Source organism: Lemur catta, chromosome 8, assembly GCF_020740605.2.
Source record: "Lemur catta isolate mLemCat1 chromosome 8, mLemCat1.pri, whole genome shotgun sequence".
NCBI classification, from domain to species: Eukaryota; Metazoa; Chordata; class Mammalia; order Primates; family Lemuridae; genus Lemur; species Lemur catta.
Genome location: NC_059135.1, coordinates 8,435,298 through 8,449,644, shown reverse-complemented (window position 1 = coordinate 8,449,644; position 14,347 = coordinate 8,435,298). Strand labels below are relative to the sequence as shown.

Genomic DNA, 14,347 nt, shown 5'->3' with positions numbered 1-14,347 from the left:
GGACCAGCCTAATTCAAAGATTTTTAAAATGCAAAAATCTCATTCTTTGATAGAGAGGAGATTCAGTTTCTCAAACAAGCATAAGACCTAATATAGACAGACTGAAGTACAAGTTAACGATTAGGCAGGCTGAATCTGTCTTTCTTTCTCTCTCCTTCCTCCCCTTTTTGCAGTTTATTCAAAAGGTGAACAAAAAACTCTTTTATTATGTCTATTAATATCACATGAAAATCCAGTTCAAAAGAGAAGACCACATTTTATCATTGTATTAGTGTATTAATGTAAAAGTTAATTTTAATAAAATCTTGTAAACAAATCCATCTAATTTTAATCAATTTGATCGTAAGTTAAAATTTTTACAAACCTTTTCTAACCTTGATTTTTTACTTTTATATCCACTTAGTTTTAATCATCATTTACTTATTTAATTTTAAAACAGTTTTTTAAAACCTATAAATTAGGCACAAATTTTTTAAAAAAACTATTAATATTTCTATGTCTTATAAACTTTTTATTTAAAAGAATCTTATTTTTCACATATAATTGTTTCTCTTTTATCTAGTAGTTTTTTTTTTTTTTTTTTTTTTGAGACAGAGTCTCGCTTTGTTGCCCGGGCTAGAGTGAGTGCCGTGGCGTCAGCCTAGCTCACAGCAACCTCAAACTCCTGGGCTTAAGCGATCCTACTGCCTCAGCCTCCCGAGTAGCTGGGACTACAGGCATGCGCCACCATGCCCGGCTAATTTTTTCTATATATATATTTTAGCTGTCCATATAATTTCTTTCTATTTTTTAGTAGAGACGGGGTCTCGCTCTTGCTCAGGCTGGTCTCGAACTCCTGAGCTCAAACAATCCACCCGCCTCGGCCTCCCAGAGTGCTAGGATTACAGGCGTGAGCCACCGCACCCGGCCTATCTAGTAGTTTTAATTACATATATTGATCATGATGTCAACTCAGAAAAACCCAGAAAGTTAAAGTAACTTTGAACTGTTAACAGTCCCCAATTTTATTAACACTCCTAAATATAAAAATAAGATATCAAGGTATATAAACTTAAACTTAGGTTTAATAATGTTTTAGTATTTTATAAATGACTCAGAAATTTCATGATCATCCTCTTAACATAACATGACTTTAAGATTTTAAATTATATGAAAATTTCATTTGTATTTATCCCATTTATATTTACCTGATTTGTTTAATTAATTTATTTATCTTAGAAGTTCACTTAGATACCAGTTATCATTTTAAGTTATTTTTCTGTTAACCATTTTTACACCCTGTAAATTAGATATATAACACAGACCAGGGACCAAAATATAGTTTTAATTACTACTTTTAAACTTATAAATTCTACCAAGAAAAACAAACATAAGTATTTTAATAAGACATGGTATTTTAAATAACGTAACATCATTTCTAAATTTTATAACTATAGTAGATACTTTAGGATATACCTTGTTTAAAGGTGTTAATTGATTAGATCATTCCAAAACACCACATCCCCCCCCAAAAAAATCTATTGACATTGTGGGGATCAAAGTGTCCCTGGTCCCCAAAATTTAGTCAAACTGTAGGGAGCAAAGCCACTGTTCCCATAAAGATTTGCTAAAAATTTACTGACATGAAGCAGATTACTTAATAGGAGAAAAAATTACAAACTTATACATGGGTGCCTCTAGAACGAACACTCAAAGATATAGGGGAACTTGTCCATTTTTATGTTTAGGGCCAACAGCGCATGGACAGCCGTGCAGAAATATGATTGAACAAAAAGGGTGTGAGCTAATGCTAAGAGGCTGAGTAGGGAACCCAGCAAGGCCTTTCTGTCTAGATCCTGTCTGGCCTCTCTGAGTGAGCATTCCTTCCTTCTGGGTGTGGCACAGGGCCCTTTCTGGAATGGGGGTTTTACAGTAAAACAAAGTAGGTCAGATAATTATTTTATGGCCAGTTTTTACATAGAATAATTTTAGGTTTAATGGCTAGCTTTCAGAAAAAGGGGTTCTAGCTTTTATGACCTGCCTTGGGGAAGAGAGATTTTGATTTCTATGGCTAGCTTCAGGGAAGAATTGGAACAAGAGGCAGGAGGACAAGGCAATGTCAGAGAACTTTTGCTTCTGAGGCTTTCATTTTAGGGGAGTTTTCTGAACTGCATCAACATGAGATCCCCTGACTGTAGACTGAAAAAACCCTTCAGCACCAATCTTTAGCGTCTCAAACAGTGACACAAAGTGGTAACATTTTTTTTTTTAACATGAGGATCAGGATTAAGCTGTTTTAAAAACAATCTGAATAGTCTCAAAGCTTTTTTCAACTTGGGTGTCAACTTGAGTACATGCAATATTTCTAAAGAGTAAGACTATTTTGGGATTCTCTTTGGATTTTAACAATCATTCACTTTTTATCTTAAAATAAATTATTATATAAAAATTAACAGTTCAGTAATTTTTTTTTCCTAGGTAAATACTTTGTTATAGCAACATAATGTGCACATAACTGGCAAGCTTTTACAGATTAGGACAAAAAATGGATAAGACCAAGGGAAAACTAAAGCTTCCAATTTAGGCTTTTGTAGCTACAACTTCTAGGACAGCTTTGAATCCTTAACAGTACTGTTAATATCAGTAGAAAAAAACGTATTTGCAGTTAGGATTAAAAGACCAAAACCAAAATATTTTCATAAATTTTTGACCATAAGTTTCTGTTTTTGTGCTCTATTTACTTGGAATTTTATTTATTCTAATTTGCTGACACTTATTTTTTGTTTAGGCAGGTCTACATTTTTAACTAATTAAGATCCTTAAAGTTAAACACATAGGTATTTTTGTTGGTAACTCAGGAGATTTATCTACTGTCATTAGACCAACTGTATTAAATTCATCTTATTAAAAATCATAAAACACGGATCATTTTGTCTTTGGCTGAGTTCATAGTTTTATAACCTTTGTGTCAAACTCTGACACCTTAAGAACATAAAAATGTCCTGTAAAGCCCAGGCAAAAAATGTATGCTGACAATTTAAGAACATTTTTACTCTTACTTTATCAGTAATACTTTTTGAAATAAACCAGTTTATTTACCTTAGATTACTAAATTCATGTGACCCTTTTGGATTTGTTTAATTAATTTATGAGCATTCCCTTATTTATAAGCCAGTCCAGAACCATGTAGGCATAAACAACACTCACTTAAAATATTTTAAATATAATTAAAAGTTTAACATTGAAATTATTATATTTTTATTATTATATGTGCTATATATTCTCTCTAGAACAGTGCTTCTCAAATATTTTGGCTTCTGGATACTTTTATATTCTTAAAAATTATTGAGAACTCCACAAGAGCTGGCTTTTGTTTATTGGGTTATATCTACTGGTATTTGCCATATTAGCAATTAAAAACATTTTTACTCTTACTTTATCAATAATACTTTTTAAAATAAACCAGTTTATTTACCTTAGATTACTAAATTCATGTGACCCTTTTGGATTTGTTTAATTAATTTATGAGCACTCCCTTATTTACAAGCCAGTCCAGAACCATGTAGGCACAAACAACACTCACTTAAAATATTTTAAATATAATATGTTTTGTGTTTCTGTGATATCAGTTTTAATGACTCCTTTTTCATTTGTGATTGAGCTTATTTTGGTCCTTTCTCTTCTGTTCCTGGTTAATGTAGCAAGAGGTCTGTCTATTTTGTTTATCTCTTCAAAAAACCAACTTTTTGTTTCAATGATCCTTTATATTATTTGTTTGTTTTCCATTTCATTTAGTTCTACTCTGACCTTCATTATTTCTTTTCTTCTGCTGGATTTGTGTTTGGTTTGCTCTCCCTTTTTTCTAGTTCTTTGAAATGTGACATAGTGTCGTTAATTTGTGATCTGTCTTTTTGATGTAAGCATTTCAGGCCATGAATTTTCCCCTGAGGAATGCTTCTGCTAAATCCCATAGATTTTGATAGCTTGTGTCACCTTTGTTGTTCAGTTCAAAGAATGTTTTGATTTCCATCTTAATTTCATTCTTGACCCAATAATCATTCAGAAGCAGATTGTTTAATTTTTATGACTTTGTGTAGGTTTAAGTTTTTCTCTTGTGAGTTTTTCTCTAGTTTTATTCCACTGTGGTCTGAGAAGGTACTTAGTATGATTTCAATTTTTTTAATTTGGTGAGACCTATTTTATGTGCTAAGATATGATCAGTCTTGGAGAAAGTCCCTTGTGTTGATGAGAAGACAATATATTCAGTAGTTTTTGGATAGATGTTCTGTAAATGTCTGTTAGGTTCTTTTGATTTACAGTCCAGTTTAAGTCCATTGTTTATTTATTTTCTGCTTTGATGATTTGTCAAGCTCTGACAGTGGAGTATTGAAGTCCCCCTCAGTTATGATGGTGCTGTTTATTTCCTTGTTTAGCTAGCATAAAATTTGCTTTATGTGTTTAGGAGCTCCTGTGTTGGGTACATATGTATTTAGGATTGTTATGTCTTCTTGTTCAATTGCTCCCTTTACCATTATATAGTGACCCTCTTTGTCTTTGTTTACTGTTGTTGGCAGGTCTAGTCATGGCAAATTCCCTCAGTGTTTGCTTGTCTGGAAAAGACTTAATTTCTCCATCAATTGTGAAACTTAGTTTTGCAGAATATAAAATTCTAGTCTTTAGCTGATATAAGAATGGCTATACCTGCTCTTCTTTTATTTACGTCTGTGTGGATTTTTTTTTTCCATATTTTCATGTTGAGTCTGTGTATGTGTCCCTATGGTTTAGCTGGGTTTCCTGGAGATAGAAGATGCTTGGGGTTTTTTTTTTTTTTTATCCATTCAGCCAGGCTATGTCTTTTGAGAGGATCATTTAGACCATTTACATTAAATCATAGAATTGATATGTGGGATGTTTATCTGTTCATTATGTTGGGTAGTACCTTATTGCTTGTGGTATTGTTTTATAAGAGTTGCGAGTTTTAGGGTTTTTGGGGGGGTTGATTTTACACCAGTGAGTATCTGTTGTGCTGATTCATGTATTATATAATGCTGTTCTGAATATTTCCTAGAGTTTAGGTCTGGTTATGGCAAATTCTTTCAGTGTTTGCTTGTCTGGAAATGATTTAGTTTCTCCATCACTTGTGAAACTTAGCTTTGCAGGATATAAAATTCTAGGCTGGCAGTTGTTCTTTTAAAGAAGATTGAATATGGGGCCCAATCCCTTCTGGCTTGTAAGGTTTCCACTGAGAAGTCTGCAGTTAGCTTGATGGGTTTTCCTTTGTAGATTATTTGTTGCTTTTGTCTTGCTGCTTGCAGAATTCTCTACTTCATTTTGACTTTGGTCAGGTTGATGACTATGTGTCTTGAAGATGTCCTGTTTGCTGTGAATCTTCTCAATGTTCAATGACCAACTTGTATCTGAATGTCTGAATCTCTGATGATATTCAGGAATTTTTCATGAATATTCACTCAAATAGGTTTCCCATGCTCTTAGCTTTCTTCTTTTCTCTCACAGATACATATAATTTGAATGTTAGTTCACTTCACATAGTCCCATATCTCTTTCTGTGATTGCTCAGACTTTTTTTTTTAAATAATCTTCTGTTCCTCTTTGAGTGACTCGATTATCTCAAGAGCCTTGTCTTCAAGCTCTGAGATTCTTCCTTCTCCTTGGTTTATTCTATTGTTGAAGCTTTCTGCTGTGTTTTGAAATTCTGTAAATGACTCTTTCATTTCTTTAAGTTCTGTTTTATCCTTTCATATGTTGTCTAGCTCTTTAGCAACTTTTTCATTGATTTCCTGAAATATTTTTTGGTTACTTTTTGTTGGTTTTCAACCTTCTCTTCAATTCCATTCATCTTATTTGCCATCCATATTCTGAATTGCATTTCTGTCATTTCAGCAATTTCCTTGTGGGAGAGTCCACTATTGTAGGTCCGTTGTGTTCCCTTGGAGGAACATAATGTTTTTTCATGTTGCCAGGGCTTTTTTGTTGGTATCTTCTCATCTGGCTCCTATTCTGTTGGCTCTGGGTTAGTAGGATTTCAGGGCACTTGTTTTCCTTTGCTGGAAATTCCCCTGTTTAGTTAGGGAGGACTGATTTACGGGAGGACCCTAGACTGAGCTTTTGTCACCCACTCTGGAATGTTGACTCATCAGGGGAGTGGTGGGTACACTGAGAGCCTATAAAATAGCTCTTCTATTTTAACCCATTCCCCTGTGATAGCCACAGTTCGAGCCAGTGCTGGATTATCTTTGTGTGGGGTGGAGGAACGCTCCCCCGCTTGTTGTTGGAAGTTCGAGTTGAGGGCTGCTTACAACCCTCTCCACGGTGGCTCATGAGGGTGGAAAGTCTTCTAAACAACTCAGTAGCCTGCTGATTACCAAAGGTGTGTGGAACAGAGAAATAAAACCCCCACTTACCACTCTGAGCTTCTCTGGGGTTGATCTTTGCTGATATATTTTTTCCTCTTCCTGATCTGCTTTGCAATTTCTTTCTGTGAAGTTCCTGGCAGGATTCAGCATGTCTTCCTCTGAAGTACACTTGCGCTATGCCCATGTTCCCTTCTCCTTTATCTGAAACCCTTCCTTCTCTCCAAGACAATCTGGCAAGCAATGTCTCTAGTCAACCATCAACCATCTTGCCTATTTGCATAACTCTTTTAGACATTCAGGTTTTCAAATTTACTTTTTATTTTTCCCTTTAGGGTTTCCCTCCTTATGTTCTGGGACATTCTCTCCTTTTAATTTTATAATCATTTTAGTTAACATTTTTTTTTAATTTCAGCAATCATTTAAAATTTTCAGTCTGTTTGTCTTATTTTCTGATTGTTTCTTTTCTGCATGGCATTTTGGGCACCATATATTCTCATGTCTGTATGATTGTATTTATTTTTTTTAGAAATTCTCTTCAGTTCCCAGCAACATCTCTATTTCTGCTGGGGTAATTTTTTGCCCCTTGCTTATCTTGATTCTACTCCTTCATGTTGTAGGTTTCCACAAATGTCTGTGGTCTGCTGTATTTTGTTTATACTTATGGGTGAGGGGCTGACAAGCTAACTTGGAACTCCATTTAATGAGATGGGCTTGCAAACTATGGGATTTGATGGGGGAATTTCAAGTGCCTGAAGGTGAAGGCCTTTTCTCTGAATCATTTGCATTTTTCTTAAGAACCTTCCAGTTCTCCTACTTGAATGTAGGTGCTCTGTGTTGGAGAGAAGATTGTTTTGTATTTTGCCTTTCAAATAATTACTCAGTTTTTATCTTTATATCTCCTTCCTAACTGCCACTACCTCTCTAGGAGTCTGCTGGACACATTGGATCCTTTTCTGACCTATGGGAGGATCCTCCACCTGAAAAAGAAATTGGTGCTCCTCTGACCACTTTTTCTCTTCAGACTTTGGTTTAAATTGGTCACCTAATTCCTTTCTCTTTGCCATTATAACGTTAATTCCTTTACTTTCATTAGGGGATACTCTAGTGAGAGAGGAGAAAAATACTCATCTTCAATCAACCATCTTTAACCAGAAATCTTTTTCCTTTTAAAGGAATTAAATGGAGAAATGGTGTTTTAGTCTATTCTAATGAATGTTTGGAGAATGGGAATGTCTCAATGACCGTATTATAGTAGGATAAAAAATTTCTGTAAGTCAGAGAAATTTGTTAAGGCCTTATTAGCACAGGGAATAACTTATCAAGTAAGAATCAGAATTACAAGCCTTCGTGAATTTTAAAATTACTTATCCCAGGCATTGCCTGAAGGTCTGAAATCCAGAGGTCTTAGAGGTCTCCATATATCACCTCCACAGGCAAGTTTAGACACAGAGCAATGTGTCCTAGTTTTGAATATTCACACAAGTCTCCATATTGGATCAGAGAAAAGGGTGGCATTCTTTTGACTTATTAATTCAAACCTTACCACATAAGCATCTTGAACCAATTTTATGATGCAGAATGCCATTCCTTCCTCTGCAATTACAGATGGGTGAGGTATATCTCCACTGCATCTTCCTGAAATTTCTTCTCTTTATGTTAACTAAGAAGACTTGCAGTTCAGTGTTAGGTTTTGTAGTATATCAGTCAGTTTTTATTTCTTTCTCTGTAAGTTAAAAAGTTTTTTTATTAAAGTTCTTCAGAGACACAGAACCAATAGGATGTGTATGTACATGTGGAAATAGACTTGTCATAAGGAATTGGCTCACGCAGTTATGGAGGCTGGCGAGTCCACAGTCTGTAGTGGAGGCCAGCAGGCTGGAAACCCAGGACAGCCAATGGTGCAGTTGCAATCTGAATGCAGTTGGCTAGAGTATTCTCTCTTCCTTGGGGAGGCTGGTCTTTTTGTTCTACTCAGGCCTTTGAATGATCGAATGAAGCCCATCTACACTATGGAAGGCAATCTGCCTTACTCAGAATTTACCAATTTATGTATTAGTCTTATCCCAAAACACCCTTCAAGTTGACACATAAAATTAAACTATCACAGTAATAATATCAATTCATGTACAGATATTAACACTTAGAAAATTTGTTTTAGAGAAGGGGTCTCACTCTGTCTGGAGCATAGTGGTGTGATCATAGCTCACTGCAACCTGAAACTCCCAGGCTTTAGTGATCCTCCCACCTCAGCCTCTTGAGTAGTTAGGAGAACAGTTAGGTACCACCATGCCTGGCTAATTTTTAAAATTTCTGTACAGATGGGGTCTCTGTTGCCCAGGCTGCTCTTGAACTCCTGGCCTCAAGCAGTCCTCCCACCTCAGCCTCCCAAAATGCTGGAATTGAAGGCATGAGCCAACATGCCTGGCCCATTTTAACATTTTAAAATTAAACGTTTTTACTAGACAGTTCAGGTGAAGGTCTCTTTATAATAGTTTGATTGGAACAGGGTGAATCTTTTCCTGTCTACGTGCTGGTCTTTCTTAAGCTCACTGGTTTACTCTATTCCACCCTTGATTTTTCCCAAAATAAATAAATTCCATTTAATCTAGTATACTCACAAGGATGGATAACTTATTTTACCCATGTTGGCTCTTCATTGATCATCATACATGTCTCAAATCTTCTGGCCACCACACACCTCTTGCAAACTCAGTATCTATTTCCACATTGTGTCTTTGTTTCTTAGGATGGACAAACACAGCCAGAACATAGGGGACACGAACATAGAGGAGCAGAATTGCCCAGAGCTCATTTTCAGGCACTTCAAAGAAAATAAGGTGGAGATTGCAAGTGCAATAACAAAGCCATTTCCTTTCCTTATGAGCCTCCGAGACCGCTCCTTCATCTCTGAGCAGATGTTTGAAGTAAGTGAGATTTCCTCACGATGGTAAACCAGGCCCACGCTCTATTATGCCAAACTTTAGGATGCAACTGTTAATGGAAAAAATCAAACTGTAAAATAATTTAAAGAGGTTTATTCTGAGCCAAATATGAGGAACTGTGGCCTGGGAAGCACAGTCTTAAAGGTCCTGAGAAAAGGCCCTGAGGTGCTCAGGTTACACTTTGGTTGTATACATTTTAGGGAGACAGGAATTTCAGGTAAAATCATACATCAATACATGGAAGGTGCTCATTAGTTTGGTCCCAAAGGTAGGACACCTTGAATGGGGGGTAGCATATAGCTTATAGGTGGATTCAGAGATTGTTTAATTTGTAATCAGTTAAAGGAATAAAGTTTTGTCTAAAAGTATGGAGTCAGTAGAAAGGAATGTTTTAAGTTAAGGTAAGGAAATCTGCTAATCAATCATAGAGCTAGCCACAGTATACTCAAAGTGATCTGTTAAGTAAATTGGTGGGTTGCAGATGTGACTTAATCTTTGCCTCACATGGCCTTAGGTCCTGTTTATAATTTGGTATCTTATTGCCACAAAGAGTCTATTCTGTCAGTCTTATGGTCTCTATTTTAACATTAATGCTGGTCAGTTTTTGTGTCTAAACTCCAAAAGAGACAGGGTATAAGGAGGTGTGTCTGACCTCCCTTCCCGGCATGGCTGGAAACTCAGTTTTAAGGTTTTTCTGGGGTTCCCTTGGCCAAGAGGGGGTCTGTTCAGTCAGTGGGGGCCTTAGGATTTTATTTTTAGTTTACCTAGTGAACAGGCTGAAGGGCCTCCTGCGAATGGGGGCCCTCACCGTCCTGTAAGTTAGGAGGCAACAGGAGAAGCGGGCATCACGGAAGACATTCCTTCTCCTGTAGTAAATGCTGGGTGGGGCACAGCGAAGGAGCCGTGCAGGACAGGGAATGGGGGTGCTGTGTAGGTGCAGAGCATCTTGGGTACATTTGCACAATGCATAATGGAAGCTAAAATTAAAATAAACAAGTGAGCCGGGCAGTGATCCATTGCAAAGGCCACCTATTTGAAACATTGAGATTTTTGAAACTCACAGGGAAGTTGTGTCACTGTAGGATAGATTTTGAAGCAGATGCTTGCTACTCTCTCTTCAAATCATTTCTTGCTCTTTGGACATTTCTGGAGCCCTAGAATTCGAGTAAATGTGAGCAGTGGACTCCCCTAGGGATACTGAGGATGAGCCTTCTCCTTGGCTTTGTGAATTTTCTTTGCCCTCTGGACAGGCTCACAGCAGGGAGCTTGGTTACCTGGTCTCCTGGAGCCCAGCAGGCTGGGCCAATCCTGGCAGCAGTTATTGTCCATACAACAGAACAGCCTCTCATGACCTGTTGGGGCCACTCCTGAAACACCCCGGCCAGTCTCTCAAAGCCCCAAACAACGTTCAACCTCGAACCCACATTTATTATTTAAAATTACTCTCTCCTCCCTAGTGTACAGCAATATCAGAGGGCCAGGTTCACAAAATTAGAGTCTATTTTTGTGGTGGAGGATATTTAAAAATCCATCCAAATATAAGTGAAATTCTGATATTTCACAAGAAAACAAATGTTCTAAGAGTGTTTCATAACCCATAAATCTGTACCTACATAATTCTCCGTTCAATATTTTTAAGAATTTTCAAGAAGCTTGTAGAAACCTGGTCCCAGTGGCAAGAGTGATATATGATGTCCTCAGTGAACTGGAGAAGACATTTGACCTGTCACTTCTGGAAACATTGTTCAGCAACGTCCACCTGAAGACCTACCCTGATTTAAATGAGATTTTCAGAAGCTTCCAAAACGGTAACTATAGCTCTCAACAGCTTTTGGGATTCAAGTCCATTTCATTCACTGATTAATCCATTTGCTCTTCATTAATATTTGAGAAATATTTTACTGAGTGACTACTTCATACCAGGCATGGGGGAAGTACAATGGTGAGGAAAACACATGTGACCTGTGTCCTTATGGAGCTTACTTACACTGGGCCACTGCACTCCAGTCTGGGCTACAGAGTGAGAACTTGTCTCTAAAAAAAATAAAAATAAAAATAAATATAAAATCCTTACTATGATATAGTGAGAGTGACTGACATTAACCAAGTAATCCCACAGATGGTTACTCAGCCAGGACCTGATTTTGGTGCTGTGAAAGGAGGAAGCCCACTCTGATCCTTACAGACATGTTCACAGATAAAAAGATTTTCTTTGTATTAGAAAATTTCTTGTTCAGTGCAGTCCTGTGTCAACTTGCTTCTCCAAATGAAGAGTGAAGTCAGGAGGGAAGCCCTGCGCATACCCGTGCCCCGAGGAGGAACAGCATGTGAAAGCTACAAAGCTGGAAAGGGGGTGGGACTGGCTTTTAGAATCACGTGGTTGAATCACAGAGTGTGGGAGGGAGGGCTTGGAAGCTGATTCTGAGTTTCCGGCACTCCCTGTGCTTGGCTGGCAGGCACCCAGGGTCATGGCTGCTGGACAGCGCTGTCCACTGCCTGGGCTGGCACAGCCACCAACCTGTCCTGGGCAGTCGCTGCCACCTCGCAGACCCTTGAAGTCCACGCGAGCTGCAGAGCAGCAGCCCAATGCTGCAGAGCTGGGAGCTGTGGGTTCCGGCTACCACCTCCCTGCTGCCCCTTCCCCACCTTCATCCTGTGCTGAGAAGCCCCCACCTTGCACTGAGACGGCTGCACTTGGGGCTTCCCTTCTGTTCTGTAGACCGCTGACCCACGCAGCTCCCCCCTGCCCTCCTCCAGATCATGCCTGAACATGAAATCAGTGTGTCCTTGGGGAGCAAAAAGCATCAATTGCTCCCATAGGTGCTCTGTTCACCCCTTTCTACTCCCCCCAGCCCCAGTGGGTATTGCCCCCTGGAGATGAGCTCCCTCATCAGTCCTTTTTTTATTATTATTTTTTATTTTTATTTTTTAGAGACAGAGTCTTGCTATTGTTGCCCAGGCTGCACTCAAACTCCTGGGCTCAAGCGATCCTCCTGCCTCAGCCTCCCTAGTAGCTGGGACTATAGGTGCGCCACTGCCCCCAGCTCATCAGTCCTTAGGTGGCATCTTTCTATATTTCCTGGGTGCTTTTCTTCATGTCTTGTGAGCCTTGCTTCTCCGTCTGTGTTTACTGGGTCATCTTGAAATGCAGCTCTGAAGCCGCTGGTGCCCTGGGCTGGTTACCTGCATCATTGTCGTTTTTACAGCTGTGGTAATATTCACGTCCTGTCTGTGCCTTTCAGAAAGTGTTTTTCATTTGTTTCCTGGATCTCTCCCTACCCTTCCCACGTGGGAAAGTGCTAATTCCTCTTCACTGCTGCTTCTTGTAGCCAGATCATCTTCCCTGCCCAATTAAACCGAAGATCCCACCTTCCTTCCTTCCTTCTTTCCTTCCTTCCTTCCTTCCTTCCTTCCTTCCTTCCTTCCTTCCTTCCTTCCTTCCTTCCTTCCTTCCTTCCTTCCTTTCTTCTCCCCCCAACCCCCATCTGTATCCTTAAAAGCTGTTGGGGCTTTCTTTCTGCTCCTCTTTTTCTTCTTCTTTTTTAAAATGTAGGTCTGTTTCTCTATAACCAGTGGAAAGCCCTCTGCTTCTTCCCTGTTCCCAGTTGCATGTAGTTTACAAAACACTCTCCACATTTATTAATTACTGGAAATTGGCTTTCACTGTTCTCTGCTCATTTTAAAGGAAGATTAAGCAGTATTTACAACTTTTCCACTGTCCATCCTTACTTAAATCTTGAGAGGTGCATCTCTGCATGGAATGGCTGTCACATTCCAGGAGTAACATCGAGTCAGAAGCTATTGGGGACCCACTGAAGCCCAGGGAGCCCCGAGGGCTGGACAGTTCCACTGAGCCACTGGAGTAAAGATGCACCTGGATGTACAATTGTGAGATGCAGCCCATGGTCATGGTTTGGGTCTCTAATTGTCCTTTTCCCCCCTCTTCTCAGTGATTGGTGACTTCTATTACGAAATCCACGAAGAAGAGATGCAGGAGATACTCAGTATCAAGTCACACCAGCAAGGAAGTAATTATGCTTTGCTAAAAACTTGTTTTCTCATCTTCTAAGAGGAAAAGAGATTAGCAATCAGAGGACCAAACTCCTGAATGGTGACTGTGACCATGGGGAAGGGAAGCAGGAGGTGACAGAGCAGGCAGAGCAGTGGCGTTTTGTATGGGTTCTTAACTAACCAGCCAGACTCGGAATCCAAGAGTGTTGCCAGGCAGGTGTGACAAGCAGGAAGATGGAGCACACCCAGGAGAGAACACTTGAGTGCCACTGTGAGCCAGAGTTAAGGGGTGAACTGACCACAGTAATTGTGAGTCAGGCACTCAGTGGATCTGGGAGGGGGTCAGGGTTATGGTCCCACGTGACAATTCCAAAGAGGAAGTCTTTGGCATGTCAAAAGAAGGAGCCCTTGTAAATGTTACTCTTAATAACAGAAAAGAGAGAAAGACAGAAATAGAGTGAGTAAAAATTATTGCAGAAGAGTATGTGGAAGGAGTGGTGCTGTGTGGAAAAGAATGAGAGGAAAAAGAAAAGGAAGTGAGAGGAGAGGAGGGAATGAAGGCAGTACTAACGCTAACAGTAACTCTAGAAACCGTACCTGCCTTTCACCACTCAGCATATGGACCAACTCATTTAATGCTCACATATCAATATGTAATTTTGTACATGTTTGTAATATAACTACCATCTCTAGCTTTTCAATCATCCTTTTGTTCATATAATTAATAATTCAGTTATAACCTAAGACATTAATACTGAATATTATGGTTTCCTGATAAGTTACTATAACCCAGATATCTCTATACAAGTAGCATCTTAATTCTTATAACCATCTTATAAGGGGTTTGTTATTTCCATTTTTCAGGAGACGGAACTGGGGCATGGGGATATTGTGTGATTTGGGTAAGGTCACACGAGTAAGAATTGGCCCACCTAGGACTCAAACACTCTCTGTCCTACCAGTTAAAAGCAAGGATTCCAAGGCCCCAAAGGATTCCCAAGCCTGGCTTCAGAGCTTTGCTCTAATACCCTCTTATTCGGG

General features: G+C 38.9%; 1 protein-coding gene across 8 annotated transcripts in view; it reads left to right on the top strand.

Annotated features, from left to right (window-relative positions):
* LOC123643463 (nuclear body protein SP140-like) overlaps positions 1-14,347 on the top strand; it is a 57,383-nt gene that overhangs the window by 3,619 nt on the left and 39,417 nt on the right. For all 8 annotated transcript variants that reach the window (XM_045559013.1, XM_045559012.1, XM_045559011.1 and 5 more), the window contains exons 2-4: positions 9,100-9,277; positions 10,935-11,103; positions 13,246-13,323. In XM_045559013.1, the coding sequence (XP_045414969.1) occupies positions 9,101-9,277; positions 10,935-11,103; positions 13,246-13,323 (424 nt within the window). In that variant the 5' untranslated portion in view covers position 9,100. The remainder of the gene's footprint in view (positions 1-9,099; positions 9,278-10,934; positions 11,104-13,245; positions 13,324-14,347) is intronic.